Source organism: Leptonychotes weddellii, chromosome 9 (assembly GCF_054177405.1).
Source record: "Leptonychotes weddellii isolate Sample4059 chromosome 9, ASM5417740v2, whole genome shotgun sequence".
Lineage (NCBI taxonomy): Eukaryota > Metazoa > Chordata > Mammalia > Carnivora > Phocidae > Leptonychotes > Leptonychotes weddellii.
In genome coordinates, this window is record NC_138377.1 from 101,420,214 (window position 1) to 101,440,854 (window position 20,641).

The 20,641-nt window shown below is 57.3% G+C and overlaps 3 protein-coding genes across 7 annotated transcripts in view; 1 reads left to right on the forward strand and 2 right to left on the reverse strand.

Annotated features, from left to right (window-relative positions):
- The first annotated feature begins 1 nt into the window (after window position 1).
- Window positions 2–4,741, forward strand: CPLX3 (complexin 3). Its single transcript, XM_081831400.1, has 3 exons — window positions 2–301; window positions 1,462–1,549; window positions 3,596–4,741. The coding sequence occupies exons 1-3, from the start codon at window positions 138–140 to the stop codon at window positions 3,815–3,817; spliced, it is 474 nt and encodes a 157-aa protein (XP_081687526.1). The 5' UTR covers window positions 2–137; the 3' UTR covers window positions 3,818–4,741.
- Window positions 4,742–9,257: 4,516 nt separating this feature from the next.
- Window positions 9,258–16,124, reverse strand: ULK3 (unc-51 like kinase 3). Of its 3 annotated transcripts, none has more exons than XM_081831401.1 (16): window positions 15,958–16,124; window positions 15,177–15,317; window positions 14,972–15,092; window positions 14,314–14,420; window positions 13,461–13,604; window positions 13,158–13,223; window positions 12,561–12,716; window positions 12,312–12,417; window positions 12,072–12,112; window positions 11,732–11,834; window positions 11,538–11,602; window positions 11,374–11,452; window positions 11,255–11,295; window positions 10,825–10,872; window positions 10,539–10,605; window positions 9,258–10,420 (listed from the first exon to the last, which is right to left on the reverse strand). In XM_081831401.1, exons 1-16 carry the CDS (start codon window positions 16,057–16,059, stop codon window positions 10,404–10,406), a joined length of 1,404 nt encoding a protein of 467 aa, XP_081687527.1. In that variant the 5' UTR covers window positions 16,060–16,124; the 3' UTR covers window positions 9,258–10,403. The 3 variants fall into 3 exon arrangements, with proteins under 3 accessions (XP_081687527.1, XP_006747156.2, XP_030873792.1); XM_006747093.3 differs by having other exon boundaries at window positions 13,158–13,240; window positions 14,316–14,420; window positions 15,958–16,122; XM_031017932.2 differs by lacking the exon at window positions 15,958–16,124 and having other exon boundaries at window positions 13,158–13,240; window positions 14,316–14,420; window positions 14,972–15,015.
- Window positions 16,125–16,903: 779 nt separating this feature from the next.
- SCAMP2 (secretory carrier membrane protein 2) overlaps window positions 16,904–20,641 on the reverse strand; it is a 22,744-nt gene continuing 19,006 nt past the window's right edge. For all 3 annotated transcript variants that reach the window (XM_081831404.1, XM_081831403.1, XM_081831405.1), the window contains 2 exons: window positions 18,663–18,783; window positions 16,904–18,466 (listed from right to left, as the gene is read on the reverse strand). In XM_081831404.1, coding sequence (XP_081687530.1) covers window positions 18,332–18,466; window positions 18,663–18,783 — 256 coding nt within the window. In that variant the 3' untranslated portion in view covers window positions 16,904–18,331. The remainder of the gene's footprint in view (window positions 18,467–18,662; window positions 18,784–20,641) is intronic.

Consider the following 20,641-nt stretch of genomic DNA (forward strand, 5'->3'; position numbering starts at 1 on the left):
CCTGGGCAGGGGCGGGCAGCGGGAGGCTCAGAGCGTGGGGCGCCGGCCCGCGGCAGGAGCTGTCCGCGAGACCTAGTGCTGAAGTAGGTGCGGACGTGCCTGGCTCCTGGAGCCCGGTGCCAGGGCCAGCGAAGACCATGGCGTTCATGGTGAAGACTATGGTGGGCGGCCAGCTGAAGAACCTCACCGGGAGCCTGGGGGGCGGCGATGACAAGGGGGACGGGGACAAATCGGCGGCCGAAACGCAGGGCATGAGCCGAGAAGAGTATGAGGAGTATCAGAAGCAACTGGTGGAAGAGAAGTGAGTGGGATCCTTTCCTGCCTCCAACGACCTTCCCCCACCCCCTCCAGCCACCTGGCCCACCACTAGGGCGGTTTCAGACCCCGAGTCTCCTTACCTTACTTTTTTAGACATGGTAAGAAGCTGGGATCTGCTTTCTAGGCTGACCCCAGATCCACCCCATCTCAAACCCAGGACCCTGTCCCAGCTTCGCACTCTGGGCCCAGAGGGAGTGGGGGCAGGGACAGGAGGGACCTGGGATGGGGTGGGGGCACGTGCATTTCTGACGAAACAAGTAATCCCTTAATCCGATCTGGTCCTAGCTGTCTGCATCTTCCAACTGGAGCTCCTTTGAGCCTGAGGTTCTGAGAAAAGCGATGCAGCTGAGGGGTCTCAGAGTCACAGAGACAGATCTTGAGAAGGGGCACTCAAAGATATTGAGCCTCAATGTCTACTTGTGTGCAGGCAGTGCTGGCACAGAAAGGCAGCTGGGGCTGGACTCCAGAGCTAGGCTGCTTAGTTAGGTTCAGATCCAGGTTTTTCTTCTTTTTAGCTGGGTGACTTTAAACTGGTTACTTAAACCTTTCTGTGCCTCAGTTTCCTCTTCTGTAAAATGGGGATGGTAACCATAAAACATGCCTTATATATTTAGAAGGATTAAATTATTTAACGCATGTAAACTGCCTAGCACAGTGCCGGGCACATGGTGTATCATTAAATATTAGCTATTATTTCGCTTAATCCTGATAATAGTTTTGTGAGTTGCAAAAGAGGGAAATAAGTGACATATCCAAAGTAGCGGTGCAGCCAGGACGCAAACCCAAGTCTGTCCCGAATACTTTCCCCCACACGACACAATCTGTCAGGAAGGGAAAAGACAGACGGAGTTAAGAAGCCGCGAGGGACACATATTAGGGTCTGCAGAGCGAGCCAGACAGGCTGACGTTCCCTCCCCGATAGTCCAGTGGCAGGTGCAGGGACAACAAAGGGCCGCGATGATGGGGGGAAGGCAGCACAGACTAACCGAGGCTGCCAGGTCGGAGCACCCTCGCGACACACAGGCGACCCTGGCAGGAGCGAAGCTGTTCGCGCCGCGGGACGCGGAGACCCCTCCCCCTTTCCTCGCAGACCCCGCCCTTTCTCTCAGCCCTTGAGATGACTCCGCCTCGGTGCTCCCGCAGGATGGAGCGGGACGCGCAGTTCACGCAGAGGAAGGCGGAGCGGGCCACGCTGCGGAGCCACTTCCGAGATAAATATCGCCTGCCCAAGGTAAGCTTAGGAGCCTGGGCTGGTAGGCACATGGGGACCCTGAGCTTAGAGCTCCCCACTCTTTCTCCGGACTCTGGTCTCTGCAACTCTCAGCTCCTAAAACTCACGGAGTTCTTGGTTGGATCCTTCGTTCTCTGACTCAGAGGCCAGGGCTTGGTGCTGAAGGTAAGCCCAGCCTTCCCAAGACTGATAGGTTTGTGTTTCTGGAGCCAGTTCAGACCCCTTCTCTCCCCCCACGTCCCCCTCCCCCAAACCCCAATCAGGCCCAGGCAGATGAAGAAGTGGAAGGCAGTAGATTTTACCACAAGGTTGAGTACACTTGGAGCTCCTGCACACCCAGGGAGGGCGGGGTCGGGTAGAGAATGCAGCACCCACTGTGTGCCAGGCACTTAGCCTTCATGCCCTCATGTAGCCCCTCAATAATTCTTCCATGTAGCTATCACCCACACTACAGATAAGGAAACTGAGGCTCAGAGAGATTAAGGAACTTGACAAGGCCACACAGCCAGCTAGTGTGGGAGCGGGGCCAGAGCTCAAGCCTGTGAATGTGGAACCTCAGCTTGCTGTAGGACCCCTGGCTGCCTTCCAGGGTATGGAGTCCGCCTGCAGAGAGCAAAATGCCCGTTGGTTGGTCAACAGCCAGGAGGATGTCTCCCATAGGCACTGCAGCACTAGATGGGCATGTAAGTGTTGCCTAACGAGGAAACTGAGGCACAAGGTACTCCCAGTGCCCAGAATCTTCCACTTGAATTGGAAGATCAGACATGCGAACATCACATTCATTCATTCAACAAATGTTTACTGATCCCTTGGCTGCCTCTGGCTCTCCACAGGGTACCAGTCTCTCAGCGGGAAAACCAGTCCAGAAAGCTGGGAAAGCTACTGAGTTAAACCCAGCTAGGAATGGAGTCATTGCTCAAATGCTTGACTAAGCACAACTCCTGTCATCAGGGAACTCTGAGTCTAATAAAAGAGGGAAGACTTGGCTGTAACTGAGTAGGACATGAAGTGGGAAGCGCCAGGGTCTCCAAAGGGGTAGAGAAATGCAACGACAACCAGTAGGTGTTGTGCAAAGAGATCACAAATGTTGGAATCCATGATGTAGGTTTATTTTTTTTTAATATTTTATTTATTTATTTGAGAGAGAGAGAGAGAGAGCACAAGTGGGGGGAGGGGCGGAGGGAGAGAGAGAAGCAGACTCCCCGCTGAGCAGGGAGCCTGACACGGGACTCGATCCCAGGACCCCGGGACTATGACCTGAGCCGAAGTCAGCCGCTTAACCAACTGAACCACCCAGGTGTCCCCATGATGTAGGTTTAAAACAAGTGCCCCTGCTTCCTAGTTGTGCGACATCCACAAGTTATTTACTTAAATTGAATAATTTACTTACTTAAACTGAGCCTCAATTTCCTTATTTGTAAAATAGAAATAAGAGGGCGCCTGGGTGGCTCAGTTGGTTAAGCGACTGCCTTCAGCTCAGGTCATGATCCTGGAGTCCCTGGATCGAGTCCCGCATCGGGTTCCCTGCTCAGCAGGGAGTCTGCTTCTCCCTCTGACCCTCCCCCCTCTCATGTGCTCTCTCTCATTCTCTCTCTCTCAAATAAATAAAATCTTTAAAAAAAAAAAAAAAGAAATAAGAATACCTACCTCACAGGGGTATTTTGAATGTCAGCCATAGAGTAGGCACTTGATAAATGGTATCCGTCACTGTGATCCCTATGTCCTCCAGCATAGGTAATAATAGCCAGCCTATGACTTAGCTGACTGGAACAGTTTGACTCCTAAGCATTTTCATTTTGCTTTATTCACTATGCTAGTGTCTTCAGTATCTCAGAGTGAGGTTAGGTGGTATAAAAGTGCAAGGTCTCCATGTCCAAGTGTCAAAAGCTTGATCCTGGGATGTGGGGGTGGGGGCTGAACTCACTGGAACATATGGCTCAAGAATCTAAGGGTTGGGAGCCCAGTCCAGGCCTCCTCCCTGTCCCTTCAACTCTGGGTTTTCCTGGGCCTCCAGCCCCACTCCACCTCCTCCCCTCTTCCCTTCAGAACGAGACAGATGAGAGCCAGATTCAGATGGCAGGTGGAGACGTGGAGCTGCCCCGGGAGCTGGCCAAGATGATTGAGGAGGACACAGAGGAGGAGGAGAGGGCCTCCGTCCTTGGGCAGTTGGCCAGTCTCCCTGGCTTGGACCTCGGCTCACTCAAGGACAAGGCCCAGGCCACATTGGGGGATCTCAAGCAATCAGCTGAGAAGTGCCACATCATGTGACTACTTCCCTTGGGGTTGCCCACTGGGGTGACCAGGGGGCTGGGCCCACATGAGGGCTAAGAACATGTCTCAATGTCCAGGGACCCACACCCCATCTTAGTTTTGTTTCCCCCTGTCCCATGTTAGCTCAGGACCCTTCTCATCCATGGCCCAAACCTGCCTTCTGGTCTCTCCCTCTCCATTGGGACCAGAGTCCCCATTCCTCACCCTTTCCCTCAGGACCCACCCTCTCTGCTCAGCCTGGAGAAGCCTCCTAAGATTGTAGGAATAGGCCCATCTCCCTCCGGCCATGGCCCCAAGTTCCTGCACACAGGAGCACCCATAGAGAGACACATAGAGAGATATGGAAACCATGGCGTGTGCGGAAGCATGCACCACAGACACATCCTGGCAAACACACACACACACACGCACATGCACACGCACACACGCACAAGCCAGCCCCTGTAGACACCAACTCAGACATGCTTAGAGGGCTCTTTGGGCAGACACACTCAGTAGATCAGAAGCCCAACTTTGAGCCTCTGTGTTCATTCTCCTTGAAAGCCACTGCTCTTTCTGGGCCTCACTGCATCATCTCTAAAATGGGGGTGGACTGGGTAATTTCTAAGACTCTTTCTAGCTTGGCCTCCCTGGCCCTCGGAGCCCACCCCGCACTCCTCCTTGGGCTGGACAACAGCTGCAGCCATAGCCTCGAGCGGCTGCCGTTGTACCGTGGGCTCTGGCTCCCGAGAGCTGAGTGATGCTGTGTGAGGGGCCGAGTGCCAAGGATGAAGCTGGCACTGAACGGTAGCCCAGGCGGCTCCAGGCCTTCTCTGGACCCAGGCCCAGGCAATTTCTGTTCTGTTCCCGTAGAACTCTCTCTGGATTCCATAGCTGGATCTCCTGTCAGCTCTGTGAAAAATAAAAATTTGAAATGATGTACCTATCCTCCCACTTCTTATAGACCTCCAGGAATCCTGGGGTTCGCAGCCCCACAACCGTCTTTACCCGTAGCTTCATAGCAATGCCAGCCTCTATTAGATGTTCAAGTCCTACCCTCTCGGGGCCGTGGGCAAGGGCAGGGTTCCCGCACTGACCTAGGGCACCAGGTCCAGCCTGGGGCTGGATGAAACAGGTCTGGGCTTTGAGGAGGGTGTGGCAGCCAGCTGGATGGGGGTGCACATGGACATGGCCGGGCCTCCGGGCCATTACTTGGGACCCCAGCAGGGGCTACGGCTCAATCACAGCTGTCTCCAGCACCTACACCTACCCCTCCTTCTCACCTTGGAGACGGCAGGTATAACAAAGAGAAGGCAGGGCCACTGCCTTCCAGTCCCGTCACTGCTGTGTGACTTTGAGCAGGTCCCTTTCCCTCTCAGAGCCTGTTTTCCCTGCTGTGAAATGAACTTCTCTAAATAACAATGTTTCCAAGGATGACTGTTTGTAAAGCCCTTGACACTAGACCAATAAATGACAACTGAATCCTTAAAAAAAAAAAAAAAAAAAAAACCTGAAGAGCCCAAATCTCATCCTACTTACCTGTGGGGGGTCCAGGAAACCAACCCCAAGCAGGCCACCCCAGGGCCCTGAGCAGTGACAAGGTGCTACAGGCTCACCCCAGGTGTCCCTGCTTGGCACCAGCCTTGGGAAGCCAGCCAAGGTTTACAGGCAGCACAGCCATATGAGGGTTTGGTTTCAAGGGCAAAGTCTCCATTAGGCCTCCCTTGTAAAATAAGAACAAGAACCATAAAACCTCGAGCGCCTGGGTGGTTCAGTCGTTAAGCGGCTGCCTTCGGCTCAGGTCATGATCCCAGGGTCCTGGGATCGAGCCCCGCATCGGGCTCCCTGCTCGGCGGGAAGCCTGCTTCTCCCTCTCCCACTCCCCCTGCTTGTGTTCCCTCTCTCACTGTGTCTCTCTCTGTCAAATAAATAAAATCTTAAAAAAAAAAAAAAAAAGAAAAAGAAACATAAAATCTCTTCCGTAGGTAACATAGGGAGAAACAGGTGGAAGAGAGAGGAGAAAAAGAGAATGAGGAATGAGGAGGGTGAGGACAGGGAGGGACACAGGCCCAGGACGGGGCGGTTTGGGCTGTCACGCCGAGCCTTCTCTCCTGAGCATCTCCTGGGAAGGGGCCTGGGCCTCTGAGCTGCTCCTAGGCTGCCCCCTGGGCAGTCTCTGGACAAAACCCCCTCCTGACCTTCCTGGAGCTGGAGGAGACCCAAGCTGAAGCCCCAGGCCGGGTGTGTGGGGGGGGAGGTGCATGGGCCTCCTCAGCTGCATCAGCAGCAAGGCCCACGTCAGCACGCCACCCTCCAGGGACCTTCTGCCTAATGGGATTGGACAGACCCCTTTTCCCTCAGTGGTTTGCAGGACCCAGAGTGAAAGAGGCAGAGAGGCAGGCCGTGGGGGAGGCTGGGGGGTTAGCACTCACTGAACCCTCACAAAATGAGCTGGTTGGGGCCTGGAGTCAGGGAGATGGGGGTGCTGAGCCCCCACACTCGTTTCCTCCTCATGCCTGGGGACCCCAAAAAGCCCTGACCTGTCTGCGTGGCCCTGGAATGGGGAAGGAGGCTCTGGCGCAAAAGGAGCCAGCTCTGGGGCCCAGGCAGAGGTGGGCAAGGAGGACAGGCTGAGGGGTCTCCAGGCTCTGCTGGCCTCTCCCTGCCTCCCCTCTTACTTCCCCTGCTCTCAGGGCTTCTCTGCCAGTCCACGTCCTTCTCATTTGTGCCTCCCACCCTCTTCTACTCCGTTCCTGGCTCCTATCTGTCCCATACTCACACCCTCAGGTGGGGGGCTGCCTCTGTACCTGCCCCCACTCCCAAGCCCTCAGGGCCTGTCTACGTGACCACTGGCCCACTACTCTCTTCCCGGCCAGTTTCTGCTTCCACTTATTCAACAGTCACTTCGTCCGTGACTGGTCACCCCCCTGGTGTGATGGGAGGGCCACAGAGAAAGCCACTTGCCCCCAAACTTCCCTTTTCACAGCAATTAAAACCCTGCCATTAGGACAGCGTAGTTTAGAGTAAGCCATTTACCTCCCTGGGCCTTTTTCTTTCTCCTGTTTTTCTTCCCTCCTCCTTCCCTCTTTCTCATGCTTGCAGGCAGTCTGAGGTTACAGGAGATGTTGAAAGGGGATGAGACAGCCCCTGCGTCCCAACCCCCTCCATGCTTTCAGGAGGAGAGGGATGGCAAAGATGGCTGGCCTGCTCCCCTCACCCCACCCCCATTCTCCAGCCCCGTAATATGGGCGATTTCAGGAAGTTTGGTGACCCCTGACCTACTCCAGTCTCCTTCTTCTGCCTTCTACCTACCCAGACAGCTCAGGCCTGGTTCTCAGAGGGACAGGGGTACAGAGACAGAAGCAGTGATTTTCCAGAGACCAGCTGGTCCCCAGGGAGGAATTGGGAGGGGGATAGGGTTTGGAGTTCAGAGGACCTCCCCTTCCCTCGTTGGCCAGATGGTACCTCCTCAGACATGGAGGCCCCCCGGCAGGCGCTGGGGACATCTGGGGGAATGTTCGCTCGCTGAGCCTGAGATGCTGGCTGTGCCTATTGACCCGGGCGATGCCTGAGGCTGGGTTGGGGGCGGGGAGCTGTGCACGGGGAGTGGGAGGAGGCCCCAGAGCCTGCTGCCCTGCCTCTAACCCTGGGCCTGCCAGGCACACCTGTTCCCAGAACCCTGCGGGGCAAGGCTCAGGGAGAGCAGGGGAGCCAGGGTGGGCTGATCCCGGGGAGCAGTGGCGCTGAGGCTGCCTCAGCCTTATTCAGCAGGAACCGTGCCTGCGTGTGCGCGTGTGTGTGTGTGATCACGAGTGTGGGTCCATGTGGGGTCTGCGTGGGTCTGTGAACCTGAACGTGGCTTTGGTGTTTCTGTATGTCTACTGCCTGGGGCCTGTGTCTGTGTGTTAGTGTGTCTGTGGGATTTCAAGTATGGGGATGAGTTACTCTGGAGAAAGTGATGTGCCCCTTCCCGTCATGTCCCAGCCTCAGGGCTGGGCCATCTCCCCTATGGGGGCTGGGATGGCAGCTGGCTTCTGGGGACAAGAGCTCTTCTAGATGACTCCTGCAGGAACCAAGGTTCTCTGTCCTTCCACTTTTTCCTACTTAGCAAAAGAAAGGGCAGGCTGGGCACAGGGACACCTCAGTCTGCTCCAGCAGCCCATCTGCTGCTCCCGGGGCTGGCCCCTTGGGAGACAGAGGGACCCAGGCTCAGGTGCTCCCCCAGCTTGGCCTGGCGCTGGCTCTGGGCTTGGGGGACTGAGTGGAAGTGGGAGGACAGGGCGGATGAGGCACACAGATGATGGGGCGTGTCTGCCCTGCTTTGCGCACTTTCAAAGTGTTAAATGTGAGAGACGGAAACTCTTGCTCCTGGGAGGAAAAAAATGTATTTTTTAAAGCAGATTAGCATATTTCCCATAGGTCTCTGCCATTCGAAGAGAACCCTAGAGAACAAGCCGCACCTCCTCGGGCTGGACTGTCTCCTTCCTTGGCAGGTAGCTTAGACAGGACCAGCTGGGCCTTTCCTGTCCCTGAAGTGGGGCCCTCCTCCCCACACCCATCTGTAGGAGTTTCAGGCCCTTGTTCGGGCACAGCCAATGCAGAGATCACATACACACTGTGGGGTCCGCAGGCCAACCCTTGAGCCCATCATCCTTCTGTTCAGTTGGTCTTTCAACCCCGTCCTTCCTCATTCCCACTCTCCCTCCCATCCAGTCTTCACCCACCCGCTCACTAGGTCCAGTCACTTTCCTTCCTTTCCCTCATTTTTCTCATTGAGGCTTTCTTGGGCAGCCCACTCCCAGAGATAATCTGAAGTACATTCCTTGCCCTAAATCTGAAAATAACATTGTGTTGAACTTGTACTGTGTCAGGCCCCTACACAGTAACTCCTTTAATCCTTACGAACCACCACCACTGGGCGCTTACCTTCATCCTCATTTTACCAAGAAACTGGCTAATCAATGGGTCCCAAGCTTCAGGGCCAAAGGGCAGAGCCAAGATCTTGGCCATGCCTTCTGCCCCCGGACCACTGCTCGACACTGCCCCCCAAAGGCCAGGCCAAGGGCTTCGGGGGAAATTAGGTCCCTCCCAGTATGGAAGCCCTTTCCTGGCCCCACTGGAGGGCCCCCACGGGATGCACTCCTCCTCACTTAAGTCCCCAAAGATGCTCCTGCATGCTGTTCAGACCGAGACCTGGTAAGGGGAGAGCAGGCTGCTGGAAACTTTCAGATTGGGGTCCTGGCGAGCTGGGTTTGAGCACTTGAGACGGGAGAGGATACCCTTTCCCTGGGTCCAGCTCTCTGCTCACTCACCAGTCCAGGGGAAGAGGCCAGGGGATCCTGTCTGGGGATCCCACTCTTCCACAGGTTTCCCAGCTTTTCCTGGGACCCCTCCAGCCTCAGCCTGTGAACAGGGGATACCCTCTCTATTTTTCCCAGGGCAAGAAGAGAAGCACGAGTTCAGAAAATAATTTAATAAACAATGAATTACATTCTTTACACCTAGCCTCCTGCAAGGAAGACACCTCTTGTCCCAAGGAGGCACTAAAGGGCACAAAGGTTAGAGATCACCAGCACTTGTGGACTTTTTAAAAAGAACCCCCAAATAACTCCACTGTGTGTACATTCTTCTCCAGATTAAAGTCACTTTGTCCTCTTAAAAGCCCATGTGGGGAGCTGAGGAGGTATTAACAGCCCCATTGGAGAGCTGGGGAGATCAGGCCCAGAAAGGGGAAGGGACTTGCCCAGGGTCACACACGGGGGGAGCTGCAACGTCAGACCCAGAACCAGGTCTCCTGGTTTGCTGGCTCCTCCTCAGCCTGATGGGTCCGGCAGCCCCCATGCCTCCCCGCTCCAGGCCAGGACCAGCTCTGTGGCAAGTAGGGGCGAAGGATGAAGGCTGAAGACCACTCCCCTTGTGCCCCCTGGGCCAGAGCAGGAACAAGGCATGGCTTTCTTAAATTTGCCCCACCCCTGCAAAGTACATTATTTTCATGTCTGAAGGATTATCTTAAAATATTCAGAGGGTGGGTGAGGGTCAGCTCCCAGGAAAACGGGTGAGCTCTGTGGGGCTGGGTGCACACCGTGGGGTGGGTGGTCCCTGAGGGGTCTTGAAGTGCCCCATTCCAGTGCAAGGGGGGAGGTGAGTTGCAGTAAGGGTTCCCAGGAAGGACAGGGCACAGGGCATAGCTGCCTGCTGACAGGGAAGGGGCAAGAGCAGAAGTGCCCTGCCGAGGGCCCCCTGCCCTGTTCTCAGAGCAAACCCAGAGGCCTCCTGCCCCCAGACTGACAGGCTCAAGATCCAACAACCACCACATAACCAAAGTCACACGAAGGAAACTCTTCTCCCAGAGTCCTGCTCCCTTTCCCTCAGGGGCCAAGGCCCAGTGCTTCCAACACCGACATGGGCCATCAGACCGTCTGGGAAGTGCAGAGGATCCTGAGGGGGGGCTAGAGATGCTGGGATGTGGGGGGGTCCTCAGAGTTGCCCATCCAGGAAGCCTGCTCCGTAGCACTGCACAGGGCCACAGGATTCTGGACATCAGTCTAGGGGAGTGTATCCCCAATTAGGGGTGGCTGTGGTCTGTCCAGTCATCCCTCTGGGGTCACTGCAGGGTGCACGCTGTGGAGCGGAAGGGGGGAAAGTTCGTCTTACGTCTCTGGCACAAAGGCAGAATCCAGCGCTGCCCCCAGCCCTTCCCCCTCCTTGGTAGAGAGTCCAACCCCAGGGCAGGACTCACAGCTACGAACAGACTCTGACAGTCCTTCCTTGTCCAGGGTCTCAGCGGCCCAGCGAGACTCCCTCATCTGTGGAGCGTAAAGGCAGCGCAGGGGTGAGAGACAGCCAGAGGCGGGCACGGGGCCCGCACCGAGCAGCCGCTGAGTGACTGAGCACGAGTGCCAAGGACAGAGACAGTGATGGGGAGACCTTCAGAGGAAGACGGAAGGGGGAGACACGGAAGGGGGCGCAGGCGACAGACAGCCATAGGCAGAGAGGGGCAGAACACATCCAGCCCGCGTGCCCACCTTGACCTGCTCCTTCAGGTATTCAGCTCGAGCCATAAGGTTCTGAACCTGCCGAGGGAAGACACGCCCATGGGGGTGTGGGTCGGAGGGGCCTTCAAATTGCTTTCCTCCCCGCTCCTGACGCTCTCCAGAACCCTCTACCCCATCCGAACAACCGCCCCCGAGCTCTCTATCCACTCCCTTCTCTAGGAGGCCTTTCCAACCAAAGCAGCGTGCCCACTTTCCGCTGCTGGCTTCCCAGACCCTGTCTGTCCTGGCGCCCTGACCCCCAGCACCCGAGCCCAGTGGAGTGCGCGGGGCCACTGACCTCCCCAGTCTGTGAGCTCTGACTCCCAGACTTGGAACACCCTGAGGGAAGCGGAGGAGGGCCCCCAACCCGGGAGGCAGGGGGAAGAGGAAGCCTCCCAACCCTCCCAACCGCAGTGGGCACCTCGGTGTGAAGCAGCTCCCGCCTCCGGCCTGGGGGCTCCGCTACAAAGAGAGGGGGGACGCGAGGTGAGGGCTGGGCAGCCTGGGGCTTGGGGGAGTGTGGTGATGGGGGGGCCTCACCTGCCAGCAGCACCAGCAGCTCCCCCAGGCCGTGCTGGTACAGGCCCAGGGCATCCTGCTCCCCGCCGGCTTCCTCCTCCTACAGCCACAGGGACACAGGGTCACTCAGGGTCATGCCCTGGGCTCTTCCCGCCCCGTATGGACCCCTCGCACTGGGTACAAACCTTGGCTGTGGCAGCTGAAGCCACTTCCAGGGCAGCAAGGAGGCGAGGTTTGTCTCGAGCCATCTCTGGGATGAGGGCAAAGGCTCAGGGTGAGGGAAGCAGCCTGTTTTTCATCTCAGGGAACCTACCCCATGCTGCTGCCCCCTCGGGCTGGAGGGAAGCTGCTGGGGGCTGAGGCCAGGACACGAGCCTACCTCTGAGCAGGTCTCGGGCAGAGGTCCCCTGCCTCAGCAGGGCCTGATTGGAGGAGGAGACGATGACTTTGAGCTCCTCGGCCCGGGACACGTACTGCCCCACCTGCAGGAGGTGAAGGGCTGAGAAGGGGCTGTCCCACCCCGACTCCCTCACCAGCACCCACCTCCAAGTTCTCCCTCTGGGTCCTCAGTGACTGCCCCACACTGTAATGGCAGGGGGCCCCTGAGGCGGGCCGGACCCTCCCTGGGAGAGAAGCGCTGGTGCTCAGTTCTAAGAGAGCCAGTCTGCAGAGACCCCAGGATCGCTCACCCCTTTCCTTCAGGAGACTCCCTCACCCACCTTTGCCTTAATTGCCTCCTTCCGCTGGGCATCCACTTCATCTGTAGAAAGTGGGGGCTTACATGAGGCGTCTGCCCTGCCCCCATACCAAATCCTCCGGAATCCTCAAAAGGACCAAGGGCCACATTTACCCTCTGCTTTGTCTCCCACAAAATTCTGGGTGGGAGCTGCTTCTGGAATCCATCCACCGCAGCTGAGGCTGCCCCACCCCTGCTACACCCCGGGGCTCCGGGCACTCACAGTGCAGGGCAGGCACAAAGAAGTCCAGCGCTTGGCAGTAGAGAGATAGAGCGGCCGCAGCATCCCCGTCCTGGTCCTTCTTCACAGCCTGCACCACCAGGGCGGTCTGGGGGACAGGCGGGTCGGGGGTCAGCCCCACACCCCATGCTCACCACGAACACAGAAAGGCAGGTCCCCGGCGCACCACCGAATGGGGTCGATGAGCCCCCCACCCGCCCCCTCCCCATGCCCTCCCGCTGGCCTGCTTACTGCTCGGGCCAGGCTCTCCCCACTGGGCATGTGCTCCAGGTCCACCCAGGGGTGGGCGAAGAAGTCCTCGAAGGAGATGCGACGGCTGGGGTCCCGCTCCAGGAGCCGCTGCAGCAGGTCCCTGCAGTCTCGGGAGAGCGGGGGCCGCAGGGGGAGCTGTGGGGGGGGGTGGGAGACAGATCACACGGGGCCCCAGCACCTCAGTCCCCAGCCCAGAGGCCAGTCAGGACCACCTGGTCTGGGGACGCCCCAGAGGGACACGTGTGCAGATGGAGAATCGGAGCCTCGGGAAGAACAGTGACAGGACAAGGCGCTGGAGCCAGTGGAGAGCCGCGCCCTCACTGGAAGCTCTGCTGTTGGGAGCCCTGCGTGCAGGTGCTTCTCCCCTCCCTGGGTCACTCCTGGGAAGGCTGGGCCTGGCCTGCTTGCTTTGCTCCCACAGGGGGGCCACACACAATCAGTGGGGCAGGCCCTTTGCTCCCTGCCATGAGCGACCTGGGTTCCCATACCCCGGGCTGTGCGGGTGCAGTGAGGGCTCAGAACTCAGGGCCCTGACCCCCTCTCCCAACAGGCTGCCAAGCACCCTTCAAGACCCACCTCGATAACCCGGTTGCTCCGGATCTTCTCCTCCAGCTCTGTGAATGACCTGGAGGCAAAGGGGGGCTGCCCGAAGAGGGCTTCTGTGGAAGGGAGGCAGAGGGCAGGCTGGGAGGGGATAGGGTCAAGCCTGGCCTGGCCCACTCCTTGGGGTGGGGGCAGGGGGGCTGACACCTCTCAGGGCAGGGTCCCCGGGCCCGCAGAGTCACATTCGTTAGAACCCTTCAGGAGTGGCCCAGAGAGGCCTTGCCTGAGGACACAGGGCGGAGGTCCCTGGGTTGGGGCTGGGGACAGAGCTCTCACCGTACAGGATGACCCCCACGGACCAGAGGTCCACACGGGCGTCGTACTGCCGCTGACACACCATCTCGGGGGCCATGTAGAGCGGGGAGCCACGGAGCACATGCTTCTCGTCCCAGGGAGACATGTGCTGCGCGAAACCGAAGTCTGCGGGCAAGAGGCCAGGCAGCAGGGCCCCATTTCTAGCTGCTGTGGCTCCTGCCCTTTAAAGCTTCACTCTGGGCTCCAGTTCAGGGCTCCTCCCCACCCGCCAGGCTCACCAGGATCAATCCTACTCTGCAGCCTCTGCTCACACCCTTTCTCTCCAAATTAGCCTAGAACCCCCTCCTACATCTTCCTCTGGGAGCCAGCCCCCTCAGGCATCTTTTTCCAGGAAGCCCACCCTGATCGCACCAGCTACGAGGATAAGGGCCCACCAGGGATTAGGAGCTGAGGTTTTACCTTGCTTTCTGGCCTCCCAGCCTCAAGTCCATTCTTGGCCACAGCCACCTCCTCCCCCCCTCATCCTCCAACACTGCCACAGACCCAGTCGCAGGTTGAGCCCCAATCCTGGTGACGGACCAATTCCCAACCCTGCTCACACACTGAACCCTTCCCATGGTCACACACAGAGTCCTGACCCTGACTGTAGACTGAGCCCTGACCCCATCCAGTCCACTGCTGGAGTCAAGTGTGGGGAGCCCAAAAAACGTCCTGCCTTTTGGTGGTGGGGCCTGTCCTTGCATCTCCCAGCCCGTCACTGCTTGGTGACTCAACAGAGGGTGCCATGAGAACCAGGGCTGCTGAACGAGCCTGGGCAGTGGGAGGCCTCGGCACACCCACCCTCCAAACCTCATCCCTGCTGTTCCAGACTCACACCTGCCAGTTTAAGGTGGGGCTTCTCCAAGGAGCTCAGCAGAATGTTCTGTGGCTTCAGATCCAGGTGAGAGATACTCCGTTCATGCAGGAACTGCAGGGCACTAGCTGGGGAGTAAGAAGACCCACACGGAGAAACAGGTCAGAGGAGCCCATCCTTCACCTGCCCCTCGCCCCCTCCAGCCTTACATCTGCCCCTTCGAGCTTGTCCAACCTGACTTCTGCGCTGGCTGCTCTACTGAATGTCTTAATACTTAAGTATCAGGTTCCCGCCACTTCTAAGAATTTGACCCCTACCCCCCTGGACCCATTCACAAGTCCCCTCCCCCTCCCAGAAGCCTCCCTAGCCCCCCAGCCCTTAGGGTCTTGTTCTTTTCCTTGGCAAAGCACTTGAGTTCTACCCCTGGGCCCTGGAACGTTCTACGAATCCGTTATATTATGTTCCACGTGTGGAAACCTGGACTCCCCACAAATGGGGGCTCCTCTCTGTCTCTCATGACATCCTTAAACCAGGGATAGGCACATGGGAAAGATGGGGCCCTAACAATCCAAGCTGAGACAGAGACAACTGCTAAGAAGGGCTCTAAGCCTGGGGTGGGGGGTTGAGGGGGGGCAGAGATCACAGGAAGGGGTGTCAGGAGGGGGTCAGAGGCTTTTACCCAACTGCTGCATGAAGACACGGGCCACCTTCTCAGGCAGAATCCTGCGGGTATGGATGAAGCGAGACAGGTCACCCCCTGCGCAGAACTCCATGATGAGATAGATGTTGTCGCTGTCCCACTGTGGTTACAGAGGCAGACAGGCAGCTTGAAGAGAATGTCCCTTCTCCACTCCCTTTGGGGTGGCCCCACCCCAGGCCCGCACCTGGAAGTCTTTCAGCTGTACGATGTGGGGGTGTCGAATGCCCTTGAGGATCTCAATCTCTGTCAGGAGGTTCTCCACAGATGCCTTGTTCAGACTCTTCTTGGCTACGCACTTTATGGCTACCACCTCACGAGTGTCCTTCTGTGGGGACAAGAGATTTGAGGATTCTGCCTTGAGGGGGCCAGAGCCCATGCCTGGCCCCTCTTCCCCCATCACACCAGCCTCCAGGCTTCCCAGCTTCCCCTTCTCAGGCCAGGGAGGCACCCGGATTCTGGAATCCCCGCATCCCCACCCAGTCTGGTGTTCTCCGACGCTGCTCCATAATCTATCTCATTGTATTCTAGAGTGCCCCCACGAAGGCATGTCATTCAGTGCTCTAGAGCGGCGCACTCCGATTCCTAACTGGGTCCAGCCTTCTAGAACCCTGTCCCAGACTCCTCCCAGCCCATCAAGGATCCTCCCTGTTCTGCGCCTATTCTACAGTCAGTGACACCGAGCTCCACCGAGGCCTCCACCTGCCTCTCCAGACAAAACAGGGCTGTGTGGGCGTGCGTTTGTTTTTAAAGCCTAAGGGTGGCAGCCAGCTCCCAGCTCCTCCACCGAAGGGCGGCCGGCCGCGGGCCCGTCACTGCTCGCACGCCGCGTCTCGCCTCTCTCTCGCCGGACGCCCACCCGGGCTCGCTCGGGGTCTGGCGGGCACAGGGGCCGGGCCCTCACTGGTTCCCCAGCCCCGTCCCTGCCCGGCTCCGGGGTCCCCGGGGGCGCCCCGCCCCGCACCCACCTTGGCGTAGGCCTTGTACACTGTGGCGTACGTGCCGCTGCCCAAGCGCTCGGTGAGGATGAAGCCGTCCAGCCGCGGGGGGCCCCAGCCGGGCCCCGCCATCCCCGCCGCCCCGCGCCCGCCGCTTCCTGCTTCCCTGCTCGGCGTTCCGGCGCGCAGCCTAGCGGTCAGGGCGCGCGGCCACGGAGCGGACTCTACGCTGCCCCCAGCGCCGCCCGCCGGGACTGCAGCGCGGTGGGCGGGGCGCCATCCCGCCCCGCCCCCACGGCCCCGCCTCCCCCGGGTGCTCCAGGGGCCGCTTTGGGGCGCCTCGCCACTGGAGATCACGTGGTGGGAGCACTAAGGTCCCCGCCCCCGAGCCGAGGCCAGCAGATGAGGTCGCTGGGGGTAGGGGGGAATCCCATCCAGGCTTTATGGCTCACGTGAAGGGCAAGTGGGGAGGAGCCGGGCTGAGCAGGCGTGCAGGGTGCTGGGGTAAGAGTCAAAGAGGCTCCCAAGGGTGCCCCTCCGGCCCAGAACCAGCAGCTCTAAAGTAGAGATACTGGGACAAGAAGGTGCTTTTGGCCAAGTAGTCTCAGGAAGGCGCTTGGCCCCTCCCAGACCAGCCAGAGCGGGGTGGCCAGATGCAGAATCTTTTTTTTTTTTTTTTAAAGATTTTATTTATTTATTTGACAGAGAAAGACACAGCGAGAGAGGGAACACAAACGGGGAGTGGGAGAGGGAGAAGCAGACTCCCTGCTGAGCAGGGAGCCCGATGCGGGACTCGATCCAGGGACTCCAGGATCATGACCTGAGCCGAAGGCAGTCGCTTACCCAACTGAGCCACCCAGGCGCCCCAGATGCAGAATCTTGACGGTCTCCTCACTTACCACTGGAGCAGCCAGCTCAGTGCAGGCTCTGTGGGCCACTCCCATCCTCCCAAGTCCACCAGACATTACGACCAGTGTTGTCTGAAAATGTCTTGTTTTTATTTAAAGCACAAAAATTGAGACATAACATATACATTTGTACAGGAAGAAAAAAATACCAGAAAGTTTACAAAACCTTGGTCACTGCCATGATCATTCAGTGGCTCTGGGGCTGAGTGCGCTGGGAGTCTGCACGCTGCCTCAGGGTGGGCCCCAGGTCCCAGAGGCAGGCAGTTGGCCAGCTTTTTGAGAAGTCCCTTCAGTCCACACACCCACCCCTGTATACAGCCTTTAGAGGACAGGGTGGTTTTATCGGTGTCATCCCAAGTGCCCATCACACTGACACACCTGAGGAATCCCCAGGGCCAGTGACAGGTGACCTAGGTTCTACTGGGGATATGGGAGAACCCTCTGAAAAGTGGCTCATCAGTCCAGCATGAGGGATGCAGTTCTGGACTGATTCTTCGGTGCCCCCCCCCGGAAGAGTCATACACATGAGATTGCTGGAGGGGAGAAGGCAGAGTGGGGTAGAATCTGAGGCCACGGCAATGGGCCACAGTCCCTCAGGAGGAAATCAAAACAGGGCCAAACCACACCAGGACAGTCAGACTCCACCTTCCTAGACAACTGTCAAAGGCTGGACAGGACTATTTGGGGTCAACATCCTCCATCCCTCCCCATCCCCAAATCCCAGCCAACCCCACTGCACATTCAGTAAGTCTACAGAGGGGAGAGGGCTCAGAGAGGACCCCAGAGGGCACACGTGCCTCCCACACCAGGAAGGTGCAGGGGGTACTAAAGGGCTATAAATCTGTGAGAAACATAAGGCAGGGAAGAGCCTGGGAGCAACCATGCCAGAGGCTCTGGAAGCCCAGAGACCACCTCAGAGTGATCTGGGGAACAGAGCTCTCCATCCACCTGGACTGCAGCTCATGTAAAGGGGAGCCCTTGGGAGACCACCCAGTCTGGGCAGGAAGGAAAGGCAGGACTGTGGAAGCCACAGGCTGAGTGTGTGGAGCCAGATTCAGGCCAGGCCTACTGGGGGAGGAGTGGAGTCCCAGGATCCTGGCAGAAATAAAACTCCAGCTGGCATGGGCCCAGGTCAGCTGGTGATTGCAAGTGTGTATGTGTATGTGATGCGCATGTGTGTATGTGTGTGTGTACACGTATAAGGGGAAGTGAACTACAGTCCCACTGCTTCGAACCTACCAAACCACCACCAGAGAAGGAAAGACAGCTTTTTTTTTCTTTTTTCTCTTGTGTAAAAAAAAAAAAATAGTCCCTGTCCCTCCCTCCCCTCCCCTCAGGCAGAATGGAGAGCTGGTGGCTGAGGGAGGAGGAAGGACCGAGCAAGACCCTCCCCAGGTCTGTGCTGGGCATAACCACTGTTTAAGGCACCCACAGAAAGTGCAGCTAGAAGGCAGGCAAGAGAAGAGGCTGGGGCAGACAAAGGAGAGTCAGGAGGACTAGTTCCCCGGGAAGGCTCCTCGGGCAGCAGATGAGGCAGTGCTGCGGAAGGTCCTACTGCTGAAGATTCCCTGGGAAAACTCCTCCTGGGCCTGCTGGAAGCTGGCCCCCGTCCGGCGGTACAGGGAGTGCACCTGGGGAAAGAGGCTGCGGTGAGAAGTGTGCCCTGGGGGCCTGCGTGACCTCCCCCGCGGAACCCTGGTGACAGTCACTGGACCTCTGGGGACCCGGGGGCCCAAGTGCCTCCAGTGATGGGCATCCCCAAGGCGAAGGCAGGAAAGAGGTGCCTTGCTTCCTCAGTTTGCTGTTGGCCCAGCACCCACCACTCACCCGCTTCAGAAGGAAGAGTGAGAGCCCGGCGCACAGGGTGAAGAAGCCAGCCACCACCATCATGATGATCGACACAGCCAAGTGGCGCTGCTTCAGTGTAGACAGGGCTGCGATCCAACCACTGCAAAGGGGGGAGGAGGAAGCCAGAGGGGACACAGTGAGAGTGGGCCCTAAAGGTCCCCGAGAGGGGCTCTTCTCTAAGTGGCCGCTGTAGGCTGACCGGCCACCACCCAGCCACCTCGCTGCAGCACAGAGCTGTGGGCCAGAAGCCCTTGGCCTCTGAGACGCCAGGCCTCTGTGAAGGCTGACAGGCCCCACACTGCCCTCAGACAGAAGTAGTCCAGGGGAGGGCCTTTTCCTGCTGCTCTAGGGGACATGGACAGCCTGGTTGCTCACTCCTGAAGCCCGCCCTCTGGGAAACAGGACCACTGGCCAACCCACTGCATTCATCCCATCACCTCAGCTCCTCCTGCCGGGACTCAGGGCAACCCCTCTGCCTCCAGTCAGTCATGTTGCCTTCCTGAGCCCCAGTGTCCTTATCTATAAAAGGGGATATTCTCACATTTCCTGACTTAAAAACTTACTACAAAAAAACATGCAGTACTGGCACAAGGACAGACATACAGATCAATGTAAAAGAACTGAGAGTCCAGAGATAAACCGATATGTCGATCATCAACTGATTTTTGACAAGGATGCCAAGACTTGGTGCTGGGCAGCCACATGCAAAACAATGAAGCTGGACCCTGACTTCAACCACACACAAAAAATTAACTCAAGATGGATCAGAGACCTAATAAGAGCTAAAAATAGAATACTTAGAAGAAAACAGTTTACTCTCCAGGACTCTGGGTTTGGCACTGGTCTTAGATATGACACTGAAAACAAGGAACAAAAGAAAAAAATTGGACTTCATCAAAATTGAAAGCTTTTGTGTATCAAAGGACACTATCACAAGAATGAAAAAATAATACACAGAAGGCAGAAAATGTGCTAATCTGATGTTAGTATCCAGAATATATAAAGACCTCAACAACAAAAAAGCAACCCAATTACTAGAGAAAGACCTGAATAGACATTTCCTCAATGAAGAAACACAAACGGCCTAAAAGCATGTAAGAGATGGCCAACATCATTAGTTATTCAGGAAAGGCCAATCAAAACCACAGCGAGAGGGGTGCCCGGATGGCTCAGCTGCTGAAGCACCCGGGTCTTGGTCTCGGGGTCGGGCCCCATGTTGGGCTCCATACTGGGTGTGTATACACCTCTAGGCTGGGAACAAAACAAGCGAGGACCCTCGTACACTGCCGCCAAGGGAAACGGACTTACCATGTGACCCAGCAATCCCACTCCAGGTACATACCCAAAAGAACCAAAACCAGGTATTCAAAGACTTGTACGAAAATGTTCATAGCAGCACTGTTCACAACAGCAAAAAGGTGGAAACCACCCCAGGGTCTGTCCACTTATGTGTGGACAAGCGGATGGACAAGTACTCCATAAGAAGGACTGATCCGTGTTACAGCACAGGCCTTAAAAACATCACGCTGAGTGAGGCCAGTGCAAAAAGCCACAACACCGTACGGTCCCATTTATAGGGAATGTCCGGAGTAGGCAGATCCAGAGAGAGACTGAGAAACAGCAGCTTCACGGCCGCCATGGGCTCCGGGAAGGAGGGAGTTGGATGCCTGCTGATGAGTACCGAGTCTCCTCTCAGGGATGACACAAATGTCCTAGAACTAGAGTGGACAGGGCCTCATATCACTGTGGCTCTACTAAACGCCACTGAATTTTTTACTTTAAGATGGTTTAAGTGGTCAATAAAATAAATTTTATGTTCTGTGTATTTTATACTCGATAACAAGAAAGGGGGGGTTCTATCCATCCAGCCGTGGGGCTTGGGAGGTGAGGTGGGGAAGGCACTGGGAAGCTGGAGGCTGCTGAGCTCGTGAGGGGGCAGGGTGGGGGGGGAGGGGCAG